The 27,980-nt window shown below is 38.4% G+C and overlaps 1 protein-coding gene across 2 annotated transcripts in view; it reads right to left on the reverse strand.

Moving 5' to 3' along the window:
• The window catches only part of SLC16A10 (solute carrier family 16 member 10), a 125,419-nt gene that overhangs the window by 58,349 nt on the left and 39,090 nt on the right, over positions 1–27,980 (reverse strand). Inside the window, exons 1-2 of one of the 2 annotated variants that reach the window (XM_026511633.4) lie at positions 10,236–11,500; positions 1,636–1,780 (exon numbers count right to left, since the gene is read on the reverse strand). In XM_026511633.4, coding sequence (XP_026367418.1) covers positions 1,636–1,780; positions 10,236–10,269 — 179 coding nt within the window. In that variant the 5' untranslated portion in view covers positions 10,270–11,500. Of the gene's footprint in view, positions 1–1,635; positions 1,781–10,235; positions 11,501–27,980 lie in introns of those variants that run through there. The other variant, XM_026511632.4, reaches the window with a different exon arrangement.

Raw genomic sequence — 27,980 nt, forward strand, 5'->3', positions numbered from 1 at the left:
AGACCAACCTTCGCCCTGCATGGCACTGTTCTCAGTGTTGTGCAAGATAACAAGAAATTATATTCTGATTGCAGAAAGACTAAGTGAAGTGGGTTATTAGTGATCCCACTTTGTAAGTTTTAAGGCCAGGTAGACCTCAAAAGAATAATAAAGGATTAAGAATTTTATAGTTTAACCAAAAATAACTTAACTACACATCTCTTATGAATGCAAAGGATCATATTATTACATTCTTTCAAACAATTAAGGTAAGGCGTAAAAGAAAACTTAAGTTTTTTCTTTTGAAAAGTCCATTCAAAAGGCTATATATCAGTAGTAAAGGCAAATTATTTATTAGAAACTAACACAGATAAAGTTGGTTAATAATTAAATTTTGAACAATAATACTCGTCTAGCAATATGCTAAGGTAATCATAAGGAACTCTAGAATCTGATAAAATCAAAGCATGTTGGCAATCCTCTCTCCAGGAAGCCCTTCCCCCTCTAGTCACCCACGGCTGGAACAATCTCCAGAAGAGACTCTCACCCACGGCTGGAACAATCTCCAGAAGAGACTCAAGAGTCACTCCTAAGCTTTCCCAAATTAATTTCACCTCACTCTGATCACCCTTTACTGAATCTCCACTCTATTCCATAACATATATTTAGCAGCTATATATTCCAGGTACTTGGTGAGAAAAAAATATTAAAAATGTGAAAATGCCCTGCTCATAATCTGCTTAGTGAAACAAGACATCTACCCCAAATAATAATATAGAACAAAATAAAAATAATACTTTATTCATTCTGCCTCAGTTTTTCTTCATAACTGCAGTCTTCCAGGTAACTGCAACTTACTTTTTAAGGTGCTAATTTATTTTTATTTAACAATTTTAAGGGGAAAATCTAGATCCAGTATACATTTCTCTGCCTTTTTCAAAGCATATATTAAAAATAGTACTGACAACACAGTATCATCACGAACATCTGTATCTGAACAATTATTCCACAGCATTGTAAAGCTGTCAGTTGGAAAGCCAGGGATATAAATCAGAAACACTTTCTTGCACACTATTTTAAATAGTGAATGCTGTAGGAGAGAGATACTTCCTATCTCTCCTACAGAGTAAAGCACATAAGCACAAATGATGCCATTTTCACTGCTACTGAGCCTCTTTCGCTTCTAAATTTTCACCTCAGTAACAGCTCATTCCAGCTGCTGAAGTTTGACAACTGAAGTGCAGGTAAATCAGTAAATAACAATCGTGTGTGAAAAGGATTCGGAGCAGGAATCTTGATGTGACCTGGAGTTGCCAGAGAAGGCTTTCCGACGAAGGCAGAACTTGAACTACAGGAAAGTGGGTTCGACACCTGGAATTTATATCACATTTCCCCTTGCTCCCCTGAAAGCTTGGAAGCTTTCGAGCAGTGGGTTAAAAATGAAATTGAATGAAAAGTATGAGAGAGCTCCAAGCAAAAGCATTCAAATTATGAAGCTCTGACTTGCCGCTCTAGCCAACACTATTTAAGTCATACTGCTTATAGCTTGTGCAATGAAATGGAGGATTTCTCCTTGTAAACAGCAAAGTTTCTGAAGGAACAACTTTATGGTATCTAACAGTTCTTGAAAAGCAGCATGAAGAACCAAGTCCTTACCTTACAAAAGAACTGGACATGAGTCCAATGAATCCAACAGCAGCACCCACAACAGCTGTCTTCCGACAACCAAACATGTCTGTGAAGACACTGGCTATTGGGCAGCAAAAGAAAATCATTCCCATGGACAGAGAACTTACCCATGCTGTAAAAGAGGGACAAAAGGGACATTATGATATGGCAAACTGCATTTGTACTTATCCCATAGGATATAATACATATTTAGAACAATATTAGCGCAAAAAAGCTATTACTTTGGAATGGGAGGGAGTTGGAATAAATTAGAAACAAATCTGAATCACAGCTCAAAGGACGTGCCAGTACTAATTATAACTAGCACAACAGTTATTTGTGTTTAACTGAATTCCTGAAAAGTTTGTATTCTTGACCAAATCTTTCTCCTATGACCCAAACACTATTAATCTCTAACCCGCTATCTATGGTTTAAGCAACTTCTAGTCTATGGAAAGAAAGTCATTTTTTAAAAAATGAGAATATATTTAGGAATGCATGCCTCGGTGGTCAAACTGAAGAAATGATGACCACTGCAAGTCAGGATAGTGGTTAACGCTTAGGGGGAGGAAACAGAATCATTTGGACCCAGTAGTTAAGAACTGAACATCTGCCTAGAGTCTGGGCTTAGTTCCTGTGCTAAGGGAATCAAGACATACACAGGTAGACTATTTGTTGACCTGATAATAGCTCCTGGGTATCACTTTATTTATGAAACCACACATACATTTTTTTTTCTGAAAGTATGTTTTCTTTCACAAAAAAACTTAAGAATCAGAAGTCATAATTTCCTGTCCTGACTCTGTAAAAACTAAAATAAAAGGGAACCGAAAAAAAGAGAAATAAACACTGAATACAAATTAGAGTAATTTTCTGCCAAAGAAATGAGTGATCTCACAAGATATTAAGTCTATAAATTCTTCTTAAAAAATATAAAAAACAAATGGGACCTAAGTGAATGTGGGCTAAACAACAAACAGATTTAGGTCCAAACCCTTGGCCCTATAACTACAATATATCCTTAGGCAAGTCACTCCCCCTGAGTCTGCTGATCTTGAAAGAGGATCTAACACCTACCTTTTTTCCCAGCCCCAGCTTTGTCTCTTTCTGTGACCTCTTCTCCCCTTCCCTAGCTGCCATACTCTTTAAAGTACGTATGGGAAAGAGAGAAGCTGGAACTAGGAAGGCAGGTTCCATCGCAAGTGGTCCCGCCAAAAGACCTGTCAGATCATGTCTGAAGCGGACTCTTTTTTTCTCAGATGCACCTTTGTGGGTTCTTCAGAGTCTCACCTCAGAGACCTCTGGCTCTAGCTCCACTGAAGGATAATTCATTTTCCTCCTGGCTTTCTTGCTGTCACTTAAAAGGCCAACGGTTGGAGCTTCCTTGTCCTTGTAGACAGTGTATCTGGGCAGGAATCTAAACAGCTCCAGACTGCCCCTCTCCTCCACTAGGCCTGCCTCTGATGTACAGGAAACATTCATACTGCTTTGCCCTGACAAATGTGGGAGTGTAGACAAATTCCAACACAACCACCCCTTGGATAGCTTTGCCTATGGGAGCAGTTAGCCACAGCTATAGTTCTCTCCTTGTTGGATTTCTCAGGGGATTCAGACCCCAGTCCGCTGTGCCCCCTAACTGAAGAGAACTCTTTAAATCTCTAAATGGTCCCTCTCAAGTTCCTCTCACTAGATATCAAGTGAGAGAGCATGCACCCCTACTTCTCCCATGTCGTAGGAAGAAGCCACAGCATAACTTTCTGAAAGGATCCTCACAAAATCTTCTTCCTTGACCCATAATTGTCCTTCTTATGGGTTTTAGAGCCTCTAACTGGTTCTTGAAATATGTCACTTCTGAATTTCACCCTATTGTACCGTAGTGCCTTGGCTAAAATCCCAGCAGCACATTCTGTTATAATAATTAGCAACAGATGAAGTTAGTCCATCTTCTGATTGAATTCAAGAAAAAACTAATATTTGAATGAATAATTACTTGCCATTGTTAAATCACAAAATTTCTAGCTTTTATAAACTTTTAGCATGGCAACCCAGAGAATGCAAGGTCTTATGGGTTATGACTCACATCATAAAAATAACAGACTGCTATTGCCTTTCACCCCTGCCAAGTCTGTGATTATTATTAATAAAAACTCAACAAAGTTTCAAAGTAATATATTTGTATACTCAGAGATGATCTCATTTAATCCCCAAAAGTCTAGGTAGGTACTCTTACTAAGTTCACTTAACAACTGAGAAACTGAAGTACATAGTCACTACACCCAGCATGGTAAAATTTTTATTTAAAAAATGCAAACTAGCCCAGTCCCTCGATGAAATTCAACCAAACATCCACACAGGGTTTCCTATTATTGTTGAGAAAACAAATCTTTTTCAATGGAAAAGGTGTTATTTAAATTATAAAAGAGCAACATTCTCTCCCTTCCTATTAAAAGTGCCTATTACCTTCAAGGCACTATCCTAAGCTGTTGAGAATATAAAAACAACTAAGAGATTTCTCTACTTTCCAATAATTTCAGTCTAGTAACATATGCAAACCAAAATCCAATCAGAACACCATATAGAACATGATAAATGCCTTAAGAGATACAAATGACAAAAAAATATATAATACAGTCTTTAGAATGTGTTTGTATACATGTGTATGTGATATTATATATAGAGAAAATGTATAATAAAGTCTTTAGAATGTGTTTGTATACGTGTGTGTGTGATATTATAGAGAGAGACATCCAAGAAAGGCCATGTCGGGGAATCTTTTTCAAAAATACCAGGAAGCTTTCCAGTTTTCCCATTCAGATCCTTTGTTTCCTACTCCATACCAACAATGAATCCTCAGCTCTCAGTATATGGCCAAAGGAGAATACACATCACCCAAGGGAAGTGTTAGGTTTAATATATAAGATTTTCCTGCAGGGGCACCTGGGTAGCTCAGTCAGTTAAGTGTCTGTCTTCAGCTCAGAGCACGATCCCAGGGTCCTGGGACTGAGCCCCATATCAGGCTCCCTGCTCAGTGGGAAGTCTGCTTCTCTCTCTCCCTCTACCCCTCCCCCTGTCATGCTCTCACTCTCTCAAATACATAAAATCTTTAAAAAATAAAAAAAGATTTTCCTGCATATTAAGTAAAATAAAGGTGTTATAATTATGCAGATGTAAATGACTGCAAGGGCAAAGTGTTTACAATTGAAAATACTCAAAGGGAAGAACTACTATAGTTAGTTTAAGGTTGATATTCTTTTGCCCTTTTTTGGTAGATCCAACCCCCATTTCCACTTGATCTTGGCCTCTTTCAAGACATCTTTGCTCTGTAATATTTCAACATTGGTCTAATAGCTTCAAATAAAATGCAACAATACTATACAAAACTGAGATTAAACTGCAAAATATTATTTAATAAACACCCAATGACTCCTGGGGCATAGAGCTGTCTGGCAACTACACAAAAATTCGAGAATGAGTAGACTGTACTTGACCATTTCATTGCCACCCTAAATTTTATTTGGTAGTTATATTTCCACTAGGGAGTGGTTTTTAAATTATTTGCTTTGAGGGCACTTAGGTGGCTCAGTCAGTTGAGCGTCTGACTCTTGATTTTGGCTCAGGTCATAATCTCAGGGTTGTGAGATCAAGCCCTGTGTTGGGCTCCATGCTCAGTGGGGAGTCTGCTTGAGACTCTCTCTCATGCTCTGCCTCTCCCCCCACTCACACGTGCACACTCTCTAAAACAAATAAATCCTTTAAAAAAGTACTTGCTATCAAACATCTGTTAAAAGCATCAGAGTAAAGTGGTCGAGCAAACCCCGCTGCAGAGAACAATTATAATGTGTATGTTGAAAAAGACGTATTGAAACACACTGGAAAATGTCTTAAACAGTCAGAAGGTGGACGAGAGTTTACCCTTGAAAAGCTGAAACTAAAGAATTAAAAACTGTAAGTCTGTGGGCTTTTTTGAGAATCAACAAACTATAAAGGTGCTGGATAGACTATTAGAGACCAGACTAAAGAAAAAGTAGCAGCTAGAGAAAAAGAAAAGCAGCAGCTAGGAGCTGTAAAAACCAAACAGAGATTATGAGCTGCTGCACATCACAGAGTGACAGAGTTTGCAGCCTGAGTCCAGGCAAGCTAACTGCCTACTAGGAACAAAAACTCAATCTCTGGAAGAACACAACAGAATCAGAGTCTTACTTTAAAATATTGTCTATAATATCCATGTTTCAACCTAAGACTATTAGACATTCAAAGAAATAAGTAATATTAATTGACCCTGAATGAGCTACATATTGCATTTAGCAAAGATTTCAGAATGTTTATTATAAACATGTTAGAAGTATTAAAGGATAACATTTTCAAATAATTAAATGTAAAGTATAGTCTTACTGAGTATGCAGATAGGGAATCTCAACAGTGAAATGGAAACTACAAAAAAAAAACACGGAAACTCTAGGAGTAAAAAGCATAATAACTGAATAATGCATTCAGAGGCTCACTAGCAGATTGATAACAAAAGATAAAAGAGAATATGGAAATCTGGGGACACCTGCATGCCTCAGTTGCTAAGCATTTGCCTTCGGCTCAGGTCATGATCCCTGGGATCGAGTCCTGTTTCAGGCTCCTTGCTGAGTGAGGAGCCTGCTTCTCCCTCTGCCTCCTGCTCCCCCTGCTTGTGTGCTCTCTCTCTCTCTGATAAATAAATAAATAAAATCTTAAAAAAAAAAAAAGAATATGGAAATCTGAAGTCAGGAAATAGCCAATATCAAGAAGAGAGAGAAAAATAACATTAAATAAGATATTAAATAAGAATGAAAAAAGTCAGAAATCTGTGAGACAAAAATCAAAAGGCCCAACATAGGCACAACTGAAGTCCTAGAAGGGAAAAAGAGAAAGAAGCAGAAAACAAATGAAGAAATAATTAACAGACCCCCCAAAATCACAAATTTTGTGAAAAACATTAACAGATCTAAGAAGCTCAAAGACCCTCCTTAAGCAAACCACTCCTAAGCACATCAGAAACTTCACAATGCCAAAGATTAAGAGAAAATTTTGAAAGTGTCAAAAGAAAAAAATGACCTATTATATCCAGGGTAAACAATGATGCCATTGTCAGTTGGCGACTCATAAGAAATAATGGAGGAACTGTCCTATTCCATGTGCTGAAAAACGAAAAACTGTCAACCATGGATTCCATATCCAGTTAAACTATCCTTCAAAAAATGAAGACAAAATAAGAACATTTTTAGATAATAAAAACAGAGAATTTGTCACTAGGAGACTTCCACTATAAAAAATACTAAAGAAAGTGTTTCAGGCTGAAGGGCAATGATACCAGCTGGCAACTTGGGTGCAAAGGAAGGACTGAAATACACATACACATGCTTTTTCTGCATAATTTCTCTACAAAAACTTATGTGACTGTTTAAAGCAAATTATAACACTGTACATACATACACTACACAGTAACAACAGCACAAAAAATGGAGATAAATGTTATATACTGTTGCAAGTTTCCTATATTTCATCTGAAGCAATTCTGTATTAACTTAAGATGCATTTGGGTAGCTTAAAGATACATATTATAATCCCCAGAGTAAGCATTAAAAAATAATGCAGAGATATAGCTCAACAGCCAACAGAGAAATTAAAATAGATTACTAAAATTCTTTGATTAATGCAAAAGAAGGCAGAAGAGAAGGAACAGAAGAACAAAAAACAGATGAGACAAATAGAAAACGAATAGCAAAATGTCAGACCCAAATATGACCATATCAGTAATTACATTAATAAAAGTAGGCAAAAGACTCTAATCAAATGGCAAAGATTATCTGACTGATTAAAAAAACAAGAACCAAGTATATCCTGTTTAAAGAGATGCTTTTAAGTACGGATACACGAATCAATTGAAAATAAAAAGATGGGGGGAAAAGGCCATGTAAGTAACCTTAAGAAGGCTGGAGTGGCTCCCCTCGTTTTAGACAAAGAGACTAAGAAAAGAAGTATTACTAGGAACAAAGAGGGATATTTTATAACGATAAAAGTGTCAATGCATCAGGAAGATATAACAATGATAAATTTATATACACTCAATAACAGAGCTTCAGAAATACAGGAAGCAATAAAATTTGATCCCTACTTTATACCATATTTAAAAATTACCTCAAAATAGATAAAACTTAAATGTGAAGACGAAAACTATTAAACTTCTAGAAGAAAACACTGGAGGAAATCTTTGTGACCTTGGGTAGGCAAAGATTTCTTAAATACAATATTAAAAACAATCCATAAAGTAAACGTCATCAAAACTAAGAACCTCTCTTTGAAAGACACTTTTTTAAACATTTATTTATTAAATTCAATTACCATATAATATATTATTGGTTTCAGAGGTAGAGGTCAGTGGTTCATCAGTCTTATATAATACCCAGTGCTCATTACATCACATGCCTCCTTAATGCCCATCCCCCAGTTACCCCATCCCCCCATCCCTCTCCCTTCCAGCAACCCTCAGTCTGTTTCCTACGCTAAAGAGTCTCTTATGGTTTGTCTCCCTCTTTGATTTCATCTTCTTTTATTTTTTCCTCTCTTCCCCTATGATCCTCTGTTTTGTTTCTTAAATTCCACATTATGAGCGAGATCATATAATAATTGTCCTTCTCTAATGGACTTATTTTATTTAGCATAACACCCTCTAGTTCCATCCATGTCATTGCAAATGGCAAGATTTCTTTTTTTTTTTTTTGATGGCTGAGTAGCATTCCATTATGTGTGTGTGTGTAAGAATACACACACACACACACACACACACATACACACACACATCTTCTTTATCCATTCATGTGACGATGGACATCTGGGCTCTTTCCATAGTTTGGCTATTGTGGACATTGCTGCTATAAACATTGGGGTGCAGGTGCCCCTCCGGATCACTACATTTGTATCTTTGGGGTAAATACCCCGTACTGCAATTGCCCAACACATGTCATAGGGTAGCTCTATTTTCAAACTTTTGAGGAACCTCCATACTGTTTTCCAGAGTGGCTGCACCAGCTTGCATTCCCACCAACAGTGTAGGAGGGTTCCCCTTTCTCTACATTCTTACATCTGTCATTTCCTGACATGTTAATTTTAGCCATTCTGGCTGGTGTGAGGTGGTATCTCATTGTGGTTTTGATTTGTATTTCCCTGATGCTGAGTGATGTTGAGCATTTTTTCATGTGTCTGTTGGCCATTTGGATGTCTTGGAGGGGGGGATGTCTGTTCGCGTCTTCTGCCCATTTCTTGATTGGATTATTTGTTCTTTGGGTGTTGAGTTTGATAAGTTCTTTGTAGATTTTGGATACTAGCCTTTTATCTGATATGGAAAGACACTGTTAAGAGGATGAAAAGACAAGCCACAAACTGGGCAGAAAGATCTGCAAATATCTGATAAAGAACTTATATCTAGATTATATAAAGAATTCTTAAAACTCAATAAAAAGTATGCAACCCAATTAAAAAATTGGTAAAAGATCTGAAAAATCACTTGACAAAAAAGATATATAAATGGAAAATATGCATATGAAAATGCTCAACATCATTAGTCATTACAGAAATGTAAACTCATAAAGCAATAAAAAAACCACATACACCTATTAGAATGGCTAAAATGAAGGGCTAATCATACAAGTGCTGGGGAGGACACAGAGCAACTGGAACTATCACACACTGCTACTAGGAATATAAAATTGTTCAGTCACTTTGGAAATCAGTTTAGGAATTTTCTTTTTAAGTTAAACTACCCCTACCATATGACCCAGCCATTACTAGGTATTTATCTAAGAGAAACAAGTACACAAAAACTTGCATACAGACATTTATAGCTGCTTTATTTCTAATAGTCAAAAACTAGAAAGAATCTAAGTGTTCAGAAATAAGTGACTATATAAACAAATTAAGGTGTATTCATACAATGGAACACAACCCAGCAACACAAACAGGAGTGAACTGATAAATACAACAACATGAATGAATACCAAAATAATCACACTCAGTGAAAGATCAAAACAGTACATGAAGTATGATTCCATTCATACAAAATTCTAAAAAATACAAATTAATCTATAGTGACAGGAAGCACATCAGTGTTTACCTGGAGGAGGGAAGGAGCTAGAAGAGGGATTACCAAGGGGCACAAAAAAACCTTTGAGGGTGATGGTTATGTTCATTAGCTTAACTGTAGTAGGGGTTTCACTGGTATATACATATGACAAAACTCATCTAGTTACCTACTTTACACATGCAGTTTATTACATATCAATTATACCTCAATAATGCTGATTAAGAAATGAACCTATATAGATTTCAACAAAAAACAGATGTCATAAAAAACAAACACATAAAACAAAACAGAACTAAACAAATCCACAATCACAGCTGTATCGTTAGCACATCTGTCTCAGTAGTAGAAATAAGAAGACCAAAAAAATCATTAAAATACAAAAGTCTGAGGACACTATAAACCATTTTAACCTGACATTTATAGAACACTATATCCAACAACAAATGCCAGGAAAAGTGTTAATCACCAATGATTAACTCACCAAGGGTGGAGTTGAGACAGATGGAAGAGAACATTTCTGGAATGTCTCCTAATCCATGGAAAGGACCTGCAGAGAATTGTCATTAGCTCCTCGGGCAATCCTGTGAGGTATTATCTTCATTTTAAAGATGGGGAAAAAGAGATTAGGGGTCCTAGGCAACTTGCCAAGGTTATATAACTTTGGTGGGATTCAAACTAAACATCCAGGTTGAAGACATGCCCAGGGCACCTGGGTGGCTCAATCAGTTAAGCATCTGCTTTTGGCTCAGGGCATGATCTCATCAGGGAGCCTGCTTCTTCCTCTCCTGACACTCCCCCTGCTTGTGTGCTCTGGCTCGTGCGCACGCTCTCTCTCTCTCAAATAAATAAAATCTTTTTTAAAAAGTTTTAAAATAAAGAAGACATGCCCAAGAGTCCTTCACTAAAAAACACCCACCAGGCACCCACAGCCAGGCACCATGTTTGAAGTTGTTGATAAAAAGTTATCCCTTCCTGGAGAAGCTCACAATCCAGCTAAATGAAGACAAAACCCAAACCTCAATCAAGATGGCACAGTGAATTCACAGTTCCAGGCATCATGCTCTGTTTCAAACACAAAGTAATGATACAATTAGAATACACATATATATTTTTTAAATGATACAAAAAAGACCTAGTCATGGGCTACAGACTACCTGCAAAAAGGGATGGGCTAAGGTGAGCCTGCTTTCTGGAGTGCAGATCTGGAAGCAGGCATTGGCCATTTTTAAGAGGACTAAAAGTACTCCCCGTGAGACAGAAGAAAGCCAAGCTCACTGACAAGGGCCAGAGCTGGAATGCCCCCACACCCTGCAAAAAGGAGACTGGAGGCAAGAGTGAGCTGCGTGGGAATTAAGTGATTTCTATCCAGATTAAAGATTTAGAATCCTACAAGCCTCTAAGGGAAGGGAGGATACAGCCTCAGCCTCATGAGTAGGCCTGAAACAAGGTCCCAAACTGGCTCTCTGGCTGGTCTGCGAGATTTTTAGTGTTACTGTGGAACAAGAAGCTTAAAAGACCTTGTTCTAAACTGGGAATTTAGGGAGTCCAGTAGAAGACCCATTAGGAAGGGAGGGTGAGGAAGGAGGGAATCAAACAAAACAATATACCTCCCACTCAGAATGATTCTGTAAACTCAAAGTCCAAAAAACTAAAGCCAGTCCCATGCGCACAAAGATTGCCAAAAAATCACCAATTAGCAAATATAGTCACTCCAGATGAAATTAATTCTGTAGACCAGTGTGACTACCACTACGAGTATGTTTAGAACTTTCAAAGAAATAAATAAAAGAATATTTTCATTAAAAAAAAAAAAACTATGAAACAACCAAATTAAAACACAGGAAAGTACATTTAAAAAAGAATATTAATTAGAAATCCTGGATATGAAAAAAATAGCCACTGAAATACAAAAATTCAATACCTGAAGAAAACTTTTTATTCCAGATTATAACCTAAGTATGAAAATCATTTTTTAAAGATTTTATTTATTTGAGAAAGAGTGAGAGAGAAAGTGAATGACAGACAGAGAGAGAAGGAGCAGGGGGAGGGGCAAAGGGAGAGGGAGAAACAGACTCCTCACTGAGCAGGGAGCCCAATATGGGGCTCCATCCTGAGACTCCAGGATCATGACCTGAGCCGAAGGCAGATGCTTAACCGACAGAACTACTCAGGTGCCCTCCCCCTCCAAAATGTCTTTTTTTTTTTTTTTAGATTTTATTTATTTATTTGACAGAGAGAGACAGCCAGCGAGAGAGGAAACACAAGCAGGAGGAGTGGGAGAGGAAGCAGCAGGCTCCCAGCGGAGGAGCCCGATGCAGGGCTCGATCCCAAAACGCTGGGATCACGCCCTGAGCCGAAGGCAGACGCTTAACGACTGAGCCACCCAGGCGTCCCCCGCCCCCCCGCCTCCAAAATATCTTGAACTCATGATAGAAAAGTATTTCCAGACATAGGCACAAACCATGAAGAAAAACATAGATAAAATTTATAATTCCTATGGAAAAAAGGACCCTAGAACCAAAGCAAAAAGAGATGAGCCACAGGATGGGAGATCACTGCAGGGCATATAAGTAGTAAATTATTCTCATCTTGCATTTATAAAGAGAGGTTATAAATCAATAGGAAAAAAGACAACCCAATAGAAAAATGGGCAAAAGAGCTCAGCGGAAATATACAGAAAAGAAAACCCAACAGCCAATTGACATTTACAAAGATGTTCATTAGTAATCAGAAAAATGCAAATTAAAAGAATAATAACAGACCATAATTTGGCAACAAATAAGAAGTCTGACCATACCAAATTTTAATGAGGCTATGGGAAAATGGGAACTCCTATGCATACCAACCACTGAAATAACCATTGTGAATAGCAAGTTGGCAACATCCAGGAAAGCCAAGGACATGCATACTCCACATTCTAGCAATTCCACTCCCAGTTATGTACCCAGAGAAATTTTATACATGTGCACAAGAAGAACATGAATAAAAATGTTCAATGAAGCGTTGTTTGTAATAGTGAAAAAAAATGGCAACAGCCTAAATGCCCATCAGCATTAGAATAAAGAAATGTCAGTGTTAATATCCAATGGAATACAGACTCACACATGTAGTAATACTATAAAACATGATGGGAATAATAAAAGCAAATTCAGCATGGTGATTACCTCTGGGAAGGCATAGATGAAGATTAGAAATGAAGAAGGAGTACACAGGTGACCACTACAAGTGAGTCTAATATTTTATGTTTTAAAAAGGAGAAAATATTAGAATCTGAGTACTGAGTAATAGTTATCTAGAACATGCATTTGTTGTTTTATTTGCTACATTTTTGTTTGTTTGAAATACTGAACAAAAAAAGAGACAAAGTTAGTTTTCAGATCCTCAAAAGGTTCCCCATAGTATTCCTCTAGAATACTAGAGGAGGTAGAAGAACTATTAAAAAGGGCTAACATATGGCGCCTGGTTGGCACAATGGGTTGAGCAGTCACCTCTTGGTTTCGGCTCAGGTCATGATCTCTTGGTTGTGAGATGGAGCCCGCGTAGGTCTCCACGCTCAGTGTGGAGTCTGCTCAAGATTCTCTCTCCCTCTCCCTCTGCCCCTCCCACTCGTGCTCTCTCTCTCCCTCAAATAATTTTCTTTTTAAAAAAGGGCTAAAATAGGGAAAACAATTTCAAACTCCTTCCATTTATAAAGCTCACTATAAAAATGACAGACTATTCTGGCAAAATTGAAATCGTCAAATCCCATATATTCCACTGCTCTGGAATTAAAGCTTCTCTTCACATTATATCATCAATAATTCTTTTTAAACATCAAATATATATTTAAATATATGTTTAAAACATTGAATTAAAAAAATACCAAGTAACAATAGAAGAGCTATTATCCGGAAGTGATGGAGGCATCACTCCTGTATAGCCATTTTATGGTTGCTTACAGATGAGAAAGACTTTCTTTCTTTTTTTTTTTTTTTGGCACTTTAAGTTCACAGGTGCTGGCAGTTAGGAGCATAGTTCCAACGCTTGTTGTGGCACAGATCTGCCTTAAGACTACAGGTAGTTTGAGGTTATATTTTTATGGTTTCACTGATACTGCGTGGCTAACTTGTATCTACAACTCTTGGACACCCCATTCTCAAATAAAAATACCCAAGTCTTACCTCATCAACAGTAAGATAAAAACTTGAGACTTCTCTGCTTTTTTACTTTTTTAAGGTTTATTTATTTTATAGAGAGAGTGAGTGAGCGAGCATGAGTGAAGGGAGGTGCAGAGGGAGAGGAAGAAGGAGAGAAGCAGACCCCACACTCAGCAGGGAGCCCCACACAGGGCTCCCTCCCACAACCCTGAGATCATGACCTAAGCCAAAACCAAGAGTCAGATGCTCAACTGACTGAGCCACCAGGCACCCTTGTCTTCTCTACTTTTTTAAAAGTAAACTTCTTAGAATAGTGTTAGATTTATAGAAAAAGTGTGAAAACAGTACAGAGGGTGCCCATATACTCCACATCCAGTTTCACCCATTATTAACATCTTACAGTAGTATGGTAGATTTGTCACAGTTAATGAACCAACATTGATACATTACTCAGTTTATACAAAGTCCATACTTTATTCATATTTCGTTAGTTTTTACCTAATGCCCTTTTCCTGTTCTAGGACACCACATTATATTTAGGCATCTTGTCTCCTTAGGCTCCTCCTGACTGACCGTTTGTCTGACTTTTGTTTTTGAAGACCTTGACAGTATCGGGGAGTACTGATCAGGTATTTTGTAGACTGTCCCTCAACTGGGATTTGTCTGATATTTTGCTCATGGTCAGACTACAGTTATGCGTTTTTTGGAAGGAAGACCACAAGAGTAAAGTGCCATTTCATCACATCATATCCAGAACACATAGTATCACAATATGACTTATCACTTTTGATATTAACCTTGATCACCCGGATGAGGTAGCATTTGTCAGGTTTCTCCACTGTAAAGTTTACCTTCTTTCCCCCTTTTTCACCCCACATTCTTAGAAGTCACCAAAGACAACCCACACTTAAGGAGTAGGGAATTATGCTGTACTTCCTTGAGGACAAATTATCTACCTACATAAATTACTTGGAATTCTTCTGCACAGATTTGTCTATTCTCCCACATTTACTTATTTGCTCAATCATTTACTTATATCAATATGGACCAATGGGTATTTATTTTATACTTTGACTTACAATCCAGTACTACCTTATTTATTTTGTTGGCCATTGGGAACTCTTTCAGTTGGCTCCTGTGACCCTTTGACACACCCCAAATATTGTGGAGGAGGGTTTTGTGTGTGTGTGTGTGTGTGTGTGTGTGTGTGTGGATTTTGCTTTGTTTTTTGAGCATGTCCTGGCTTTCAGGTACTATAAGATGCTCCAGGCTCATCTTATATATTTTCTGCCCCAGTCCTAGAATCAGCCACTTCTGTAAAGAGCCCTGGTTCCTTTTAGATAATGGTATTAGAAGTCAAGACCTGGGTGCTTAGTGTGCTTGTTGCTACGCTTCTAGGCCCTCTCAGGTCACAGAGCTAGGTAATGCATGTAGGTACATCAACCCATGTATATACACATTTCTATAAATACTGCCTATACCTAACCATCCAGATCTATATTAAACTAATAAACAAATTCATGTTGATTCCTACAACCCTAACCCATTATCACACAAATCATCCTAGCCTTCTCCATTGCTTGTCTGTAACCCTCCATTACCACAGTGAAAAATCTCAGAATCTCCTATTTTTCACCTCAGAAAGTTACACAAGTAAAAGAAGAAATGAACTTACGCTTTAAGAGGAAATCTCTTCTCCAAATAACCATATTTTTCTGTTTGGTAAATACAGAACTTCAAAGCAGCACTTTGCTTTGGATGAACACCCAGATGTTCACTTCCCGATATTTCCAGGTCATGGCATACACAGAAAATAATAACACTTGTAGAGACCACTGAGGTAAAATGGACAAGGTTGCTCATGGCTGCAGAAAATGGCTCAGGAACTTGGGACTTGGGAGTGCTGAGGGGATCAGCACTGACACTCACCTGCAACCGTTTACCTCACTTGGGAAGCACTGAACTGAAGTAACATGGCTCTAACAACTACAGAGATTTCTGGAATCGTGTACCACAGACTACTCCCAAAAATATGAAAAGTAACAAAGTCCAAGGTTGAAAAATTCACAATACAGCCTACTCATATCAACGCTGGGTCTCCGGGGTTCATCTTTAATTTACAGCTCTCAGAAATTCGAAGATAGTTGAGTTTGTAGGGTTTTTTTTTTTTTTTTCACTCTTAACTTGACAATTCCAGCTTCTATTGCAAAGTCCTCACTCCGATTTATTGAAACTCACACTAAGAGTAATGAACATTTGGGGTGCCTGCGTGGCTCAGTCAGTTAACTGTCTGCCTTTGGCTCAGGTCATGATCTCAGGGTCCTGGGATTGATCCCTATGTGGGGCTAGCAGAAGCCTGCTTCTCTGTCTCCTCCCTGCTTGTGCGCGCTCTCTCTCTCTCCCTCTCTCGCTCTCAAATAAATAAAGTGAGTCTGCTTAAGCTTCTCGGTCTCCATGAGAGGATGCCAACCTGACAGCCTGCTAGTTTGATCTCTAAAGGAGATAAATCCAGTGTAATTCAAAGTAAAATACCCACAGGACAAGTCCTAAACTCCTGGGCAGCTCTTATCAAAAGCCCTGTTGAAAGCAATGGCATTTAAAGATGGGGAAATTGTGCAGTGTACTCTCCACATCACCCTTAGATTAGGCCAGACCTGGAACCTGTGAACTCGGTCAGATCACACTGGACCCTGATAGCACTGCTTTCAGAGTTGTCCCCTGATGCCACAGCCTCAGCTGTCATCAAGAGACACTTAGAGAAACTGCCTAATGAAATCCATTATTACATCCACCATAAAGGTAATGCCAACATTCTTTCCTTCATTCCTCAGTGCTTCCCACAAGAAACTTCAAGTTAGGAAACCCTTCACTTGCTTGAGTAATAAGTAAATTTTCTCCTCTTTAACCACCTCCACCATATCTCCCTTTTCATTCTGGTTGCCAGGAAGCCTGGAGTCATTTTTGTTATTGCACTATAACAATACGGGCCCTGAATGGTTTACATATTAATTAGGTACTATTTTCCCTGATCTTAACCCCACACTATACATTTTCAATGGTTCCTGATTTCTTATTTTCTGCTCCTATCTTACCATTTTATTTGTGTAGTGTTCCATGCTTCTGAAAACCACCTCAAATCCTTTGTGGAATGAGGTACTTAAATTAATACAAATATAATCCTATTATTACTATAGTTGTTTAAACTTGGCAGTAATGACAGGATTAATGGCCTACAGTGGGCAACCTGGTTAAGAGGAAAATTTTTACTACATTCTTATAGAAGAGATTGAAAAATATTCTCCAAAATACAAAGAAAATAAACAACTATTCTTTCCCTGAACATCATTTTCTTTTAAGACACTAATGACATAATTTTAAATTCTAGGCCATGAAAAAAAATACTTTTCTAATTAGATCCCCGTCAAACACCCATTTTCTCTATACCCATTTCTGTGTATCTCTTCTCCACCATGGTGAACTTTTATCTCTTTTCTTAACCACAAGAACTATACAAGGATTAAACTCTACAAGAATTAAAATCATACCTGTCGGTAGGAACACTAAAAATATACTAAGGACAAGCACCTTGTCTTGTAAGGAGAAAGGAAAACTAGCATTTAGTGAGTCTCTACCACGTGGCAGACAGTATGTGGGGCACTTTATATTCACCACTTGATTCAATCTTTGAAGCAACCCCAGAATATAGACAATATCCCTGTATTACAGTGTCTGAAATAGCCAAAGCTCAGGGATTAAGTGGTTTGCCTAAGGGTACTCAGCTATTTAAGTGGAAGCCTCTAGACTTACACCCCATACCGTCTGGTGTAAAGCTCTGCTCTGTCTATTCCTTCACCCCTTGTAAACGACCATACTGCTTTTATAAGCTCTCGTCAGCGCACCTAAGCTAAAGCTAGGGAACATTTTAAAGCTAGGAGAACAAGTCAATAACCCTTCAACAGGATGACAAGGATCCATAAAAATGCTTCTACGGAAGAACAGGTTAGAACCAAGCTTATCCAACTGGCCTTCGGTGTTCTCTCCCTCCTCTGCTTCTGCAGCACTTACAATGGGTGCCACTCACGGTCACCGACCGGAGGTTCTTCACCCTATGCATTGTCTTCACACACACACACACACACACACACACAATCTTGTCTCTCCAAACCTCAATTTCCTAAATGCCACCACCCTATGTTACATATGCTTTCCCCCTTCCATTCTCCATATTATAGTAGGTAATCAAAACGGTATCAAATGAATGAATGGGAACATTCAGTCCTTGAGAGGGAAGTGACTGCTGGATATACACTGTCAGATCACTCTACTTTACTCAAAGAAGGCTGCATCTACCTCCTTTGTCCACGGTAAGATATATCTCCCTTACTGCAGCAGCAGGACCTCTGAGAAGCCAGAAGAGAGCTCCTTCACGTACAATTAAAAGTACTTACAGCATAGCATCAACAATTTCTGTATTACTTTACTTCTCCCACAATGAAACAATCCTGATTCATTAAGACGTTTCTTGAATTTCTCAGTATAACCTGTTCTGCTGTAAGATTCACAGAACTAAGTCCTCAGTAACACTGAAGGATTTTTTTAAAGTTATCTCATAAAATGTTGAAAAGAGCATAATTAAGGTAAGGGCCAAGACATGAAAGGAAACAAGTTCCATCAGATTTGTATGTGACACATTCATTCATTATTTATCAAAGGCCTGTAACACATATACTGTTGCTGTTTTAGGTGCTGAGGAGACAGAGCAATGAACAAAACAGACACAAATCCCTGCGCTCATGGAGCTGCCCTTCCACTGGGGGACAAAAGGCTAGGGAGAATGGTTGATGTACTGGCTGGAAAAAATCAAGACTTGAAATCAGTATCAAGAGAAGACCAAAGCAACAAAATCGAATTTAATGGAGAAAATATATATATAGCATTTTACATGTAGAGTCCAGCAAATTAAATGGACAAATATGAATGAGAAGGGGTAATACAGCTTTATTCAGGCAATAAATATGTACTGAGTCACAGACTCTGCTGGGCACTGGGGATCTCAAGTCCCTAATCTCTAGAAGCTCATAATCAGGAAAGACAGACAGACAACAGAGCAGTATACAGTGTGATAACCGACCAAGGTATGAACCATATATTGGCACCACTTAGAAGGGGTACCCACCCCAGGACACTCTTTCCTCAGGGTAACACCCAAACCATCTTAAAGGGTGAACGAACAGCCCTTAGTCAGGCAAGGACTGGGGAAAAGAGGCAGGAACATTTCATGTAGAGGGAACAGCATGTACAAAATTAATATCTATATTAATAGATATAATATTGTGGCTCTTGAAAGGTGCAACCAGAATCACAGTACAGGTGTGTCTGTTGTTCTAAGAAGTCAGAGTTCATACATTAGATGTTAAGGAATGATCAAGTTTTAACCTGGGAATTACATGAGCAGATGGTATTCTAGAAACTCCACTCTGTGAACAGTTTAGAGAGAGGACTATTCATGGAGGAGATTGGGAGGGAGGCAGCTGCAGGCTGCTACAAGCGGCGAATGACGATGGTGCAAACTCAGAAGTAGCAGGGCATCCAAAGGGACAGATTGGAGATGTGGGTGGTGGAATCAACACAACTTAGACTGGTTAGTTATAAAAATAAATAAATAAATAAATGGAGTAGCAGTAAGGTTGACACTTAAGAGATCTGGCTAGGCGACAAAGTGAAGGGGAGGCAGAGTCTAAGAATAAGGAAAATGAATGGGTTTGGGGAGCAGGGAAAGGGAAAGATGAGTTTATTTGAAAATGCCAGCAACTACTCAGTATGCCTGGATGTAAGGCAAGATTCTTCTGCCAAAGCTGCTCCTCAGGAGTAACTGAAAGAACTGCTTTATATTAAAGCGGTAGCTGCTTTATACTAAACTCTCTTTCAAAAGTTTCCATACACGGGGCACTTTCTCAATCTCTATATTTTGAACAAATTACTGTTAGGGAAGTTACAAATAAGCCTCAAACTACCTCAACCACTACCTACTGTTGTTGGTTTTGGATCATACTAGAGATCACCTGATGGACGGGATTGGTAAAAAGGAACAAAAAAATTTAACACGTTTTAACAAAATAAAAATTATAAAAACAAAAAAATTAACACGTTTATGTATTTCCCTGAGAGCACACTTCACACTTGCATGTTTGGATGTTACAAATTTCAAAAAGCAACACAGTGAGTAAGCACTTACGTTGTGGAGATCACAAATATGCACCCAAAGGACAAAACATCTGTCCTCATGATGTACCAGTAGAGACTTGCCACAAGGAACCTTGCTGGTTCCTAGCCTTTTGCTTCCATTCAGGGACTTCCCAGCAGAGACAAGGCCGTCTCCAACCCCTCAGCAACTGCTCCTGCGGGAGATGACTGTCTGCTTGGTGCCTTTGCTGGGAGGAACTGAATATGCTCTGTCAGCCCCTTCTGAGCCTCAATGCTTAGTAGTGGCCTGTCCTCAAGAGGTCCAAATTCTCTGATCATCCATGATATAAGCTTACAAGGCAAAGCCTGCAGGAGAGATTTACAGCTGACCTGTAACTGCCACACCAGCCCTGTCCCTTAATGCAGAGAGAGATATCAGGTGGCCATAGACCACAATGATATTGATGATGATGACAGCTGGAATTTACTTAAAACTCACCATATGCTGGACACTCTACATGCTTCACATATATTCGGTCATTTAATATTCACAGCAATCCCATTAGGTAGGATACTCCTGAGAACACTGAGATTTAAAAACCTGCTAAAGGGGCGCCTGGGTGGCATAGCAGTTAAGCATCTGCCTTCGGCTCGGGGCGTGATCCCGGTGTTGTGGGATCGAGCCCCACATCGGGCTCCTCGCTATGAGCCTGCTTCTTCCTCTCCCACTCCCCCTGCTTGTGTTCCCTCTCTCGCTGGCTGTCTCTATCTCTGTCAAATAAATAAATAAAATCTTTAAAAAAAAAAAAAACCTGCTAAAAATCACACAAATCTAGTAGGAGGTAAGGCTGCAATTCGAGCCGAAGGCCCTCACTCTTAGCCACTAGGCTATGTTGACTTAGAAATGACCTAACCAAAAATCGTTGTATTAAGAGGATGAGAAAAAAGGTAGTATGAAAGAGTTGTATCTTCATCCTCCATAGAAGGAAGTCTTCAGATAAGTTTGAAAATTCAAAATACAGCCATATTCTATAGAAATTTTTTTTAGAAATATGAAGACAACCATAAGAAATTGTTAAACAAGTTGGAAGCAGTGCCTTTGGAACAGAATAACCAGGGTGAGGGGGAGTGGGATAGGGCAATGCTACTTTTTATTAGGACTTCTAGAAAGAAGTCTTTTACACTATATACATATATAACTGATAATCATAATTAACTTTAGCAAATTGATACCAAAGTTTGTTAGAATTAATCAGGGTATATGTCTAATCTGCTTTTAAAAATCATATGACCCCATTATGATAGAATAACTCAACAGAACTACCCAGCAGACAGCCTAAGCTGAGAAGATACCACTGGGAATGGAGGGTCATAATGGTGATATGCCCTGGCTCAAGATTTGACAACTCTGATCCAAATTCCTAGGAAGAGAAGAAATCCAGATATCAAAGAAAAAGGTAGATTCCCTAAGCCCAGTCAAAACACAGCTTGTCCTGAAGAGGGGTTGAAGGGGTAACATGAAGTAGTCTTATGCTAGGGGGCCCTGGGTGGCTCAGCCGGTTAAGCGTCTGCCTCTGGCTCAGGTCCAGCCGATATCCGCATCTGGCTCCCTGCTCAGCAGGGAGCCTCCTTCTCCCTCTGCCCCTCCCTCTGCTCGCCTGCTCGTGTTCAATCTCTCTCTAAAATAAATAAATTAAATTAAATTAAAAAGAAACATTCTTATGCTTGGAACTGGTTTTATCTGAGCTAAAAACCTACTTCAGTTACTAACTTGTCTTTCTGTTTTCCAGGGTTAGATGTTCTGGCAACTATCCTTCCGTTAACAACACAAGAATATCTGCAATGTTAAGGGGAAGAGGAGGGTTAAAGTCATTACCATAAAGCAAACCAGAGAACAGTCCTGACTATGAACAGGCCATTTGCCCGGCAATGTCAGTTCTGCAAAGGAAGGTAAATATCAGGCCAGCAAAAGTAGAGGAAGACAATTATTTCAAAAAAGTCCCTTGTGAGAATTGGGAGAATTTGAAATTATAAAGCTTTATCCTGCTATTTAATACTTAATAGTATTAAGCAACATGTTGTTTTAAGAGGTAAAAAGGAATATTCGACCTCACAGAATTGAGTAACAAAGATCATTCTGGACAGCTACAATATCCCCATTCCCTTAAAACGGGAAGAAAGACCTGTTTACTCCTTTCAAAGGGGTTTATCTGAGTACAAGTAATTTAAGTAGGTCTAGGATAAACTCTACAGTAAAATTTCCTATTAATCACAAACCATGATCGCTTTGGCACCCCAGAACTTTGTATACGTTTCCTACAGAGTTTTGTGCTAAAGCAACATTTAGTAATGCTTACTATGTACCAGGAACTGTGCAGGTGCCGCATACGCATAACTCATTTAATCCTTACAACAACCCTAACTGAAGCACTCTTACTATCCTTCTATAAAGGGGGAAACTGAGGCAAAGACTTGTTAAACAACTTGCCCAACGCGAGACACAGGTGGAGGACAAAAACCCAGACAGTCTGGAGGCCATGTTCTTAGCCACTACACATACCCACCAAGAACCCAGTTTTTGTAAAGTGCTACAGCAAACCTTTTGGAGACACATGAAAACACCTCCTCCTAAAACGGTCATGTACAAACAAGTCTTGATGTTCTAAGAAAGCATCAACCTACACAAGTTTGTACCTAACAGATGGATTTCTGTCTTGGTGAATCAAATGTCTCCTTGCCCTGCCCTAAGTACCAACTAAACAAAGATGCTCTGATAAGAACATTCCTTGCCACAAGTAATTCTGCCAGGGAGTTATTTACTATTGAATGGCAGGAAATCATGAGAGAAGTTAAACTGCCAAGATAAACCACAAACTGCATATATGGCTGGGTTGCAAGCCAGAGCTCTCACTCACATTCCTGCTTGACTGGAGTTAGGACCTAGATCATCTTTTACATGAAGAATTGATAAAAACAAGTTGAATTGATGAATGAAAAAAAATACTTAACAAAACCACTCATCCTTTGTTCTGTTCTACTATATTTAGAAATCTTGGTCTTGCCATAGCATAAGATGAAAGACTGTTCTTAGCCAAGTCAAAACTAGCTCTGCCATTCTGCTTAATCTTAAAATCAAATTTAAAAAATACACACCTACTGAAAGTATAACAGTAAAAAAGTAGACTCATGATCAAGTAAGGCCTAAAGAAAGGCAGGATATGATGAGAAGCAGTCCCTTAGAGCCCCACAAGAGGGACCCCGGCCCTAGACTCCTGCAGATCACATGCTCCTAACAACTCTCCTTAAAGAACACACGGACGCTCAGTACTGACACAGTGAGACTTGTAACTCTGAACACGTGTTCTTGTTCAGGCCTCAGAGAAGCACATCTCCATATATGTTGTCCTATGTCCACAAAAAAGGGGATCTCATCTAAATTCCATGAAGTTGCAGCTGTGCCACTGCAAATCACTTAGGTAAGAAAAAAAAAACCTTATAAAAAAGCCTTCTTCTAAGAGAACATGATTGCAATAAATTCTTGCACAATGAAGTTTCACTTCCAAGTAGAGCTAGGTATTCATTTTCTTGCTTTTCTTCCTGTTCCAATTCATGGTTCTGGTGATACTCACTAATTAGCATGAAATTCACAGCCATTACACATGGAGAAAAACATTTTGCAGCATTAAACATTTCATATTACTCTTAAATACATACATATGTCATTGGATCTAAAACAAGTAAAACATGACACTGATGGTTTATAATGGGAATTAATAGACCCTAAATGTTAGAATAATTTTGATTTTACAAAACTATTTGATAAGACTTATTAAATTTCAAAAATACATCAAATTCAGGGGTGCCTGGCTGGCTCGGTCAGTTATGAACTCAGGGTCCTAGGACTGGGCCCCGTGTTGGGCTCCCCACTCAGCAGGAAGTCTGCTTGACCCTCTCCCTCTCCCTGTGCCCACTTGTCACATTCTTTTTTAAAAAATCAAATTCAGCTATAAATACTTTGTATTTAAAATTAAAACTTGAATATATTCTGTATTTTGCCCTTTTTCTCATGTAGCTATTTTAATGAGATCTAATTCACATACCATACGATTTGACCTTTTAAAATACACAAGTCAGTGGTGTTTAGTATATTCACAAAGTTGTGCAACCATCATCATTATCTAATTACAGAACATTTTTCTCACCCTAAAAAGGAACTCTGCACCCATTAGTAGTTACTCCTATCCCTCCCTCCACCCAGCTCCTGTCTACATGAACTACCTATTCTGGACATTTTATATAAATGGAAGTACAAAATATGCTTCCAATTTGTGTCCGGCTTCTTTCATTTAGTAGGTTTTCCAAGTTCATCCTCATAACATGTATGAGTAATTTGTTCCTTTTTGTGGCTAAGTAAGGTTCCATTTGTGGATATGCCACATTTGGTTTATCCATTCATTTGTTGATGGACATTTGGGTTCTTTCCACTTTTGGGTTATTATGAATAAAAGCTATGCTGAATGTTTGTACTCAAGGTTCTCCACTCATATAGCTTTTCAATTCTCTTGGGTGGAAATTGTTGTGTCATATAGTAACTTATAGAGGAACTGGCAGACTTTTCCCAAGTGGCTATACCATTTTACATTCTCACCAGTAATGTATGAAGGTTCTAATTTTTCCACATCTTTTCCAACATTTGTTATTATTCATCCTTTTTTATTATAGTTAGCCTGGTAGGAATGAAATAGTACTTCATTGTGATTTCTATTTGTATGCCCCTAATGACTAGTGATGTTGAGCACCTTTTCATATCGTTGGCCACCTTTAGATCTTTTTGGAGAAATGCCCATTCAAATCCACTGCCCATTTTTAAATGTGTTCCTTGTCTTTTCATTGTTGAAATTTAAAAGTTCTTTATATATTCTGAGCACCAGTCCTTTAAGATATATGATTTGTAAAACATTTTCTCCCATTCTGTGGGTTTTCTTTTCACCCTCTTGATAGTGTCCTTTGAAACAGAAATTTTTAATTTTGATGAAGATCAATGTATCCATTTTTTCTTTTGTTGCTTATGCTTCAGATATCATATCTAAGAAACCACTGCCTACTTTGAGGTCATGAAGATATGATACCTATGCTTTTTTCTGAGTTTTACAATTTTAGCTCTTATACTTAGGTCTTTGATCCATTTTTAATTAAGTTTTACATATGATGTGAGATAAGGATCCAACTTCATTCTTCCTCATGTGGCTATCCAGTTGTCCCAACATCTTTAGTTAAAAAGACTATTCTGTCTTGGCTTGCTTTTTTTTTTTTAGCTTGCTTTTTTGTCTTAATAATTTTTCATATTTAGGAAAAATATATTTTAAAAACACAATTTTCATTTTTTTATAGTTTCACAGACCAATTGTTGTACAATAGACTGCATATAAAGGGCTCAATGAGAAGCTTTGGCAGGTGTATACACCACTGTTACAATCAAGATAATGAATATTTCTATTCCTCTAAAAGTTTCCTCATACCCAACTGCAATTCCTCACTCCTGCCCCTTCCCAAACAACTGCTGATTCATTTTCTGTCACTATAGATTAGTTTGCATTTTCTAGACTTTTCCATAAATAGAATCATACAATATGTATTTTGTTTCTTACTTTTACATTTTACTTTAATTTGCATCATTGTTGAAAAGTATTCAAATATTGTGGTTCAATATAATTACCTTATTTTTTAACCCTTAAGTCATTACTGTGACTATATCTTGTTATTAATACCCCAAAATGTCTTGGTTATAATAGCATGCATTTTTGTTGAAACAAAGGCAAATAATTTTATAGAATTAATCTGTGAATATATCTTATTTTATTAAACTTTATTACTCAACCAAACATCACAGGCCAACCAAAAGAATACAAAGATATATGAAATAATAATTGAATTCAGTCATCTTTGATATTCTGCTAACATTCAATTAAAACCATAAGTTTACATATTTCCTAATTTTGTTACTAGGAAGGTTTATTTTTTAAGGTACAGAGAATATTTTAACAGATTTTAGACATAAGGTATATAAGACTTCATTTGTACTTTAGAGGCAGGCTGGGCTGGCAATGTTCTGTTTCTTCATAAGAGTGTTCATAATTATCCTTTATAGGTCTGTTTATACATATATATATATATGTAGAGAGAGAGAGAGAGAGAGAGGTTATATTTCACCGTGAAAGAAGAGGAAAAAGGAAACAGAATCACAGAAGGTCATAATATGTGTGACCCTGGTGGACAATGTAAATCTAACTAACTTGGTATAAAGTACAGGTGAAGTGGAGTCATTTTGCTCACTTTGCTCATGTGTGAAATCAGCTTTTGGAGGATCTGGGTCACACCCATACAACTCTCCAGGATCCCTGCTCCCTCAGCAACTAGGGACCTAGAAGAACACACATTACACCTCTAATATGGTCAGAGGAACTGGGAAGGAATCAAGAGAAAGGAACATCCAAATGGCACTCTAGTAGGCCAGGCACAGGGCCAAGGACTTTCCCTACACATGTTATTTAATCTTTGCAGCAACTCTGCCAGACAGGGACTACTGACTCCATTTCACTGGTAGGAAAACTGAGGCTTGCAAAGATTAAGTAATTCTCCAAAAGGCCACAGAGCTAATTAGTAAGGCACTAGCTTCAAGGCCAGCTTGCTGAAGATTCATTCATCAAATATACCAAATGTATTAATTTATCAGCAGTGGAAGAAAGATGTAGAAACTGGAGAAACGAGCAAACAACCATGATGAATAAGACAACCAGTCTGAGTTCAAAGACCAGATTCTAGTCTCAGTTCCTTGACATCACACACTTCCCTGCCTGAAATACATTCCTGCCATTCTGACCATCCCATTTATTTATTCATTTCAACTCTTACTAAGGAATACAAAATTCTCCAAGTTCTCTGTTAGCGTATTTCTTTTATAAGAGGAAAAAAAGTATTTTACTTTATGTTTATATAGTGTTTACCATATACTAGACACAGTCCTAAATGTTTTATAAATATTAACTCACTTAATCCTCTTTACAACCCTATGAGGATAGCATTACAAGTACACCCTTTTACTAAGGAAGTCAAGGCACACAGAGATCAAGTTACTTACTTGAGATGACACAGCTAGTAACCCAGCCAGGATCCAAACACAGTTTGGATCGTGCTCTTAACTACTACACATTGCTGCCTATTAAAAAACAGGTGATTCTTGCAGGAAAAAGGTATGTTATTATCCTAGTGGATTCTGTCAGAGCAGAGGTGGGCAGGTGAGAGCATGGATGGTGGCTAAATGGAACCCAAGTCTGCAGCCCCGGGAGGAGAGCCAGGAGCGTGTGCAGAAGCAGAGGTACCTGAGAAACGGCAGCAGCAAAATGGGAGCGGCCCTCCGGCCTGGTGAGGCTGCAGCCTCCCTGAGGGCAGATGTGATGTCTACCAAGCCACAGGGCCGCTCTGCTGCACACGGCAGAATGTGCGGTGCTTAGAGTGCAACAGTGGCCATTCAACTAGAGCACCCACAGACAGGTAGAGGCAACCAAAAAAAGAACAACTCGTGAAAAGATGCTTTTTTCTAGTCACCGTTTAAAATGTAAACACAGGGGCGCCTGGGTGGCACAGCGGTTAAACGTCTGCCTTCGGCTCAGGGTGTGATCCCGGCGTTCTGGGATCGAGCCCCACATCAGGCTCTTCCGCTAGGAGCCTGCTTCTTCCTCTCCCACTCCCCCTGCTTGTGTTCCCTCTCTCGCTGACTCTCTCTCTCTCTGTAGAATAAATAAATAAAATCTTTAAAAAAAATTAAAAAAATAAAATAAAATAAAATAAAATGTAAACACAAAGGAAATGGCCATATGCCAGTGAACAGGTTCACTGAAGGCTGTCAC

This window comes from Ursus arctos, unplaced genomic scaffold (genome assembly GCF_023065955.2).
Source record: "Ursus arctos isolate Adak ecotype North America unplaced genomic scaffold, UrsArc2.0 scaffold_13, whole genome shotgun sequence".
NCBI classification, from domain to species: Eukaryota; Metazoa; Chordata; class Mammalia; order Carnivora; family Ursidae; genus Ursus; species Ursus arctos.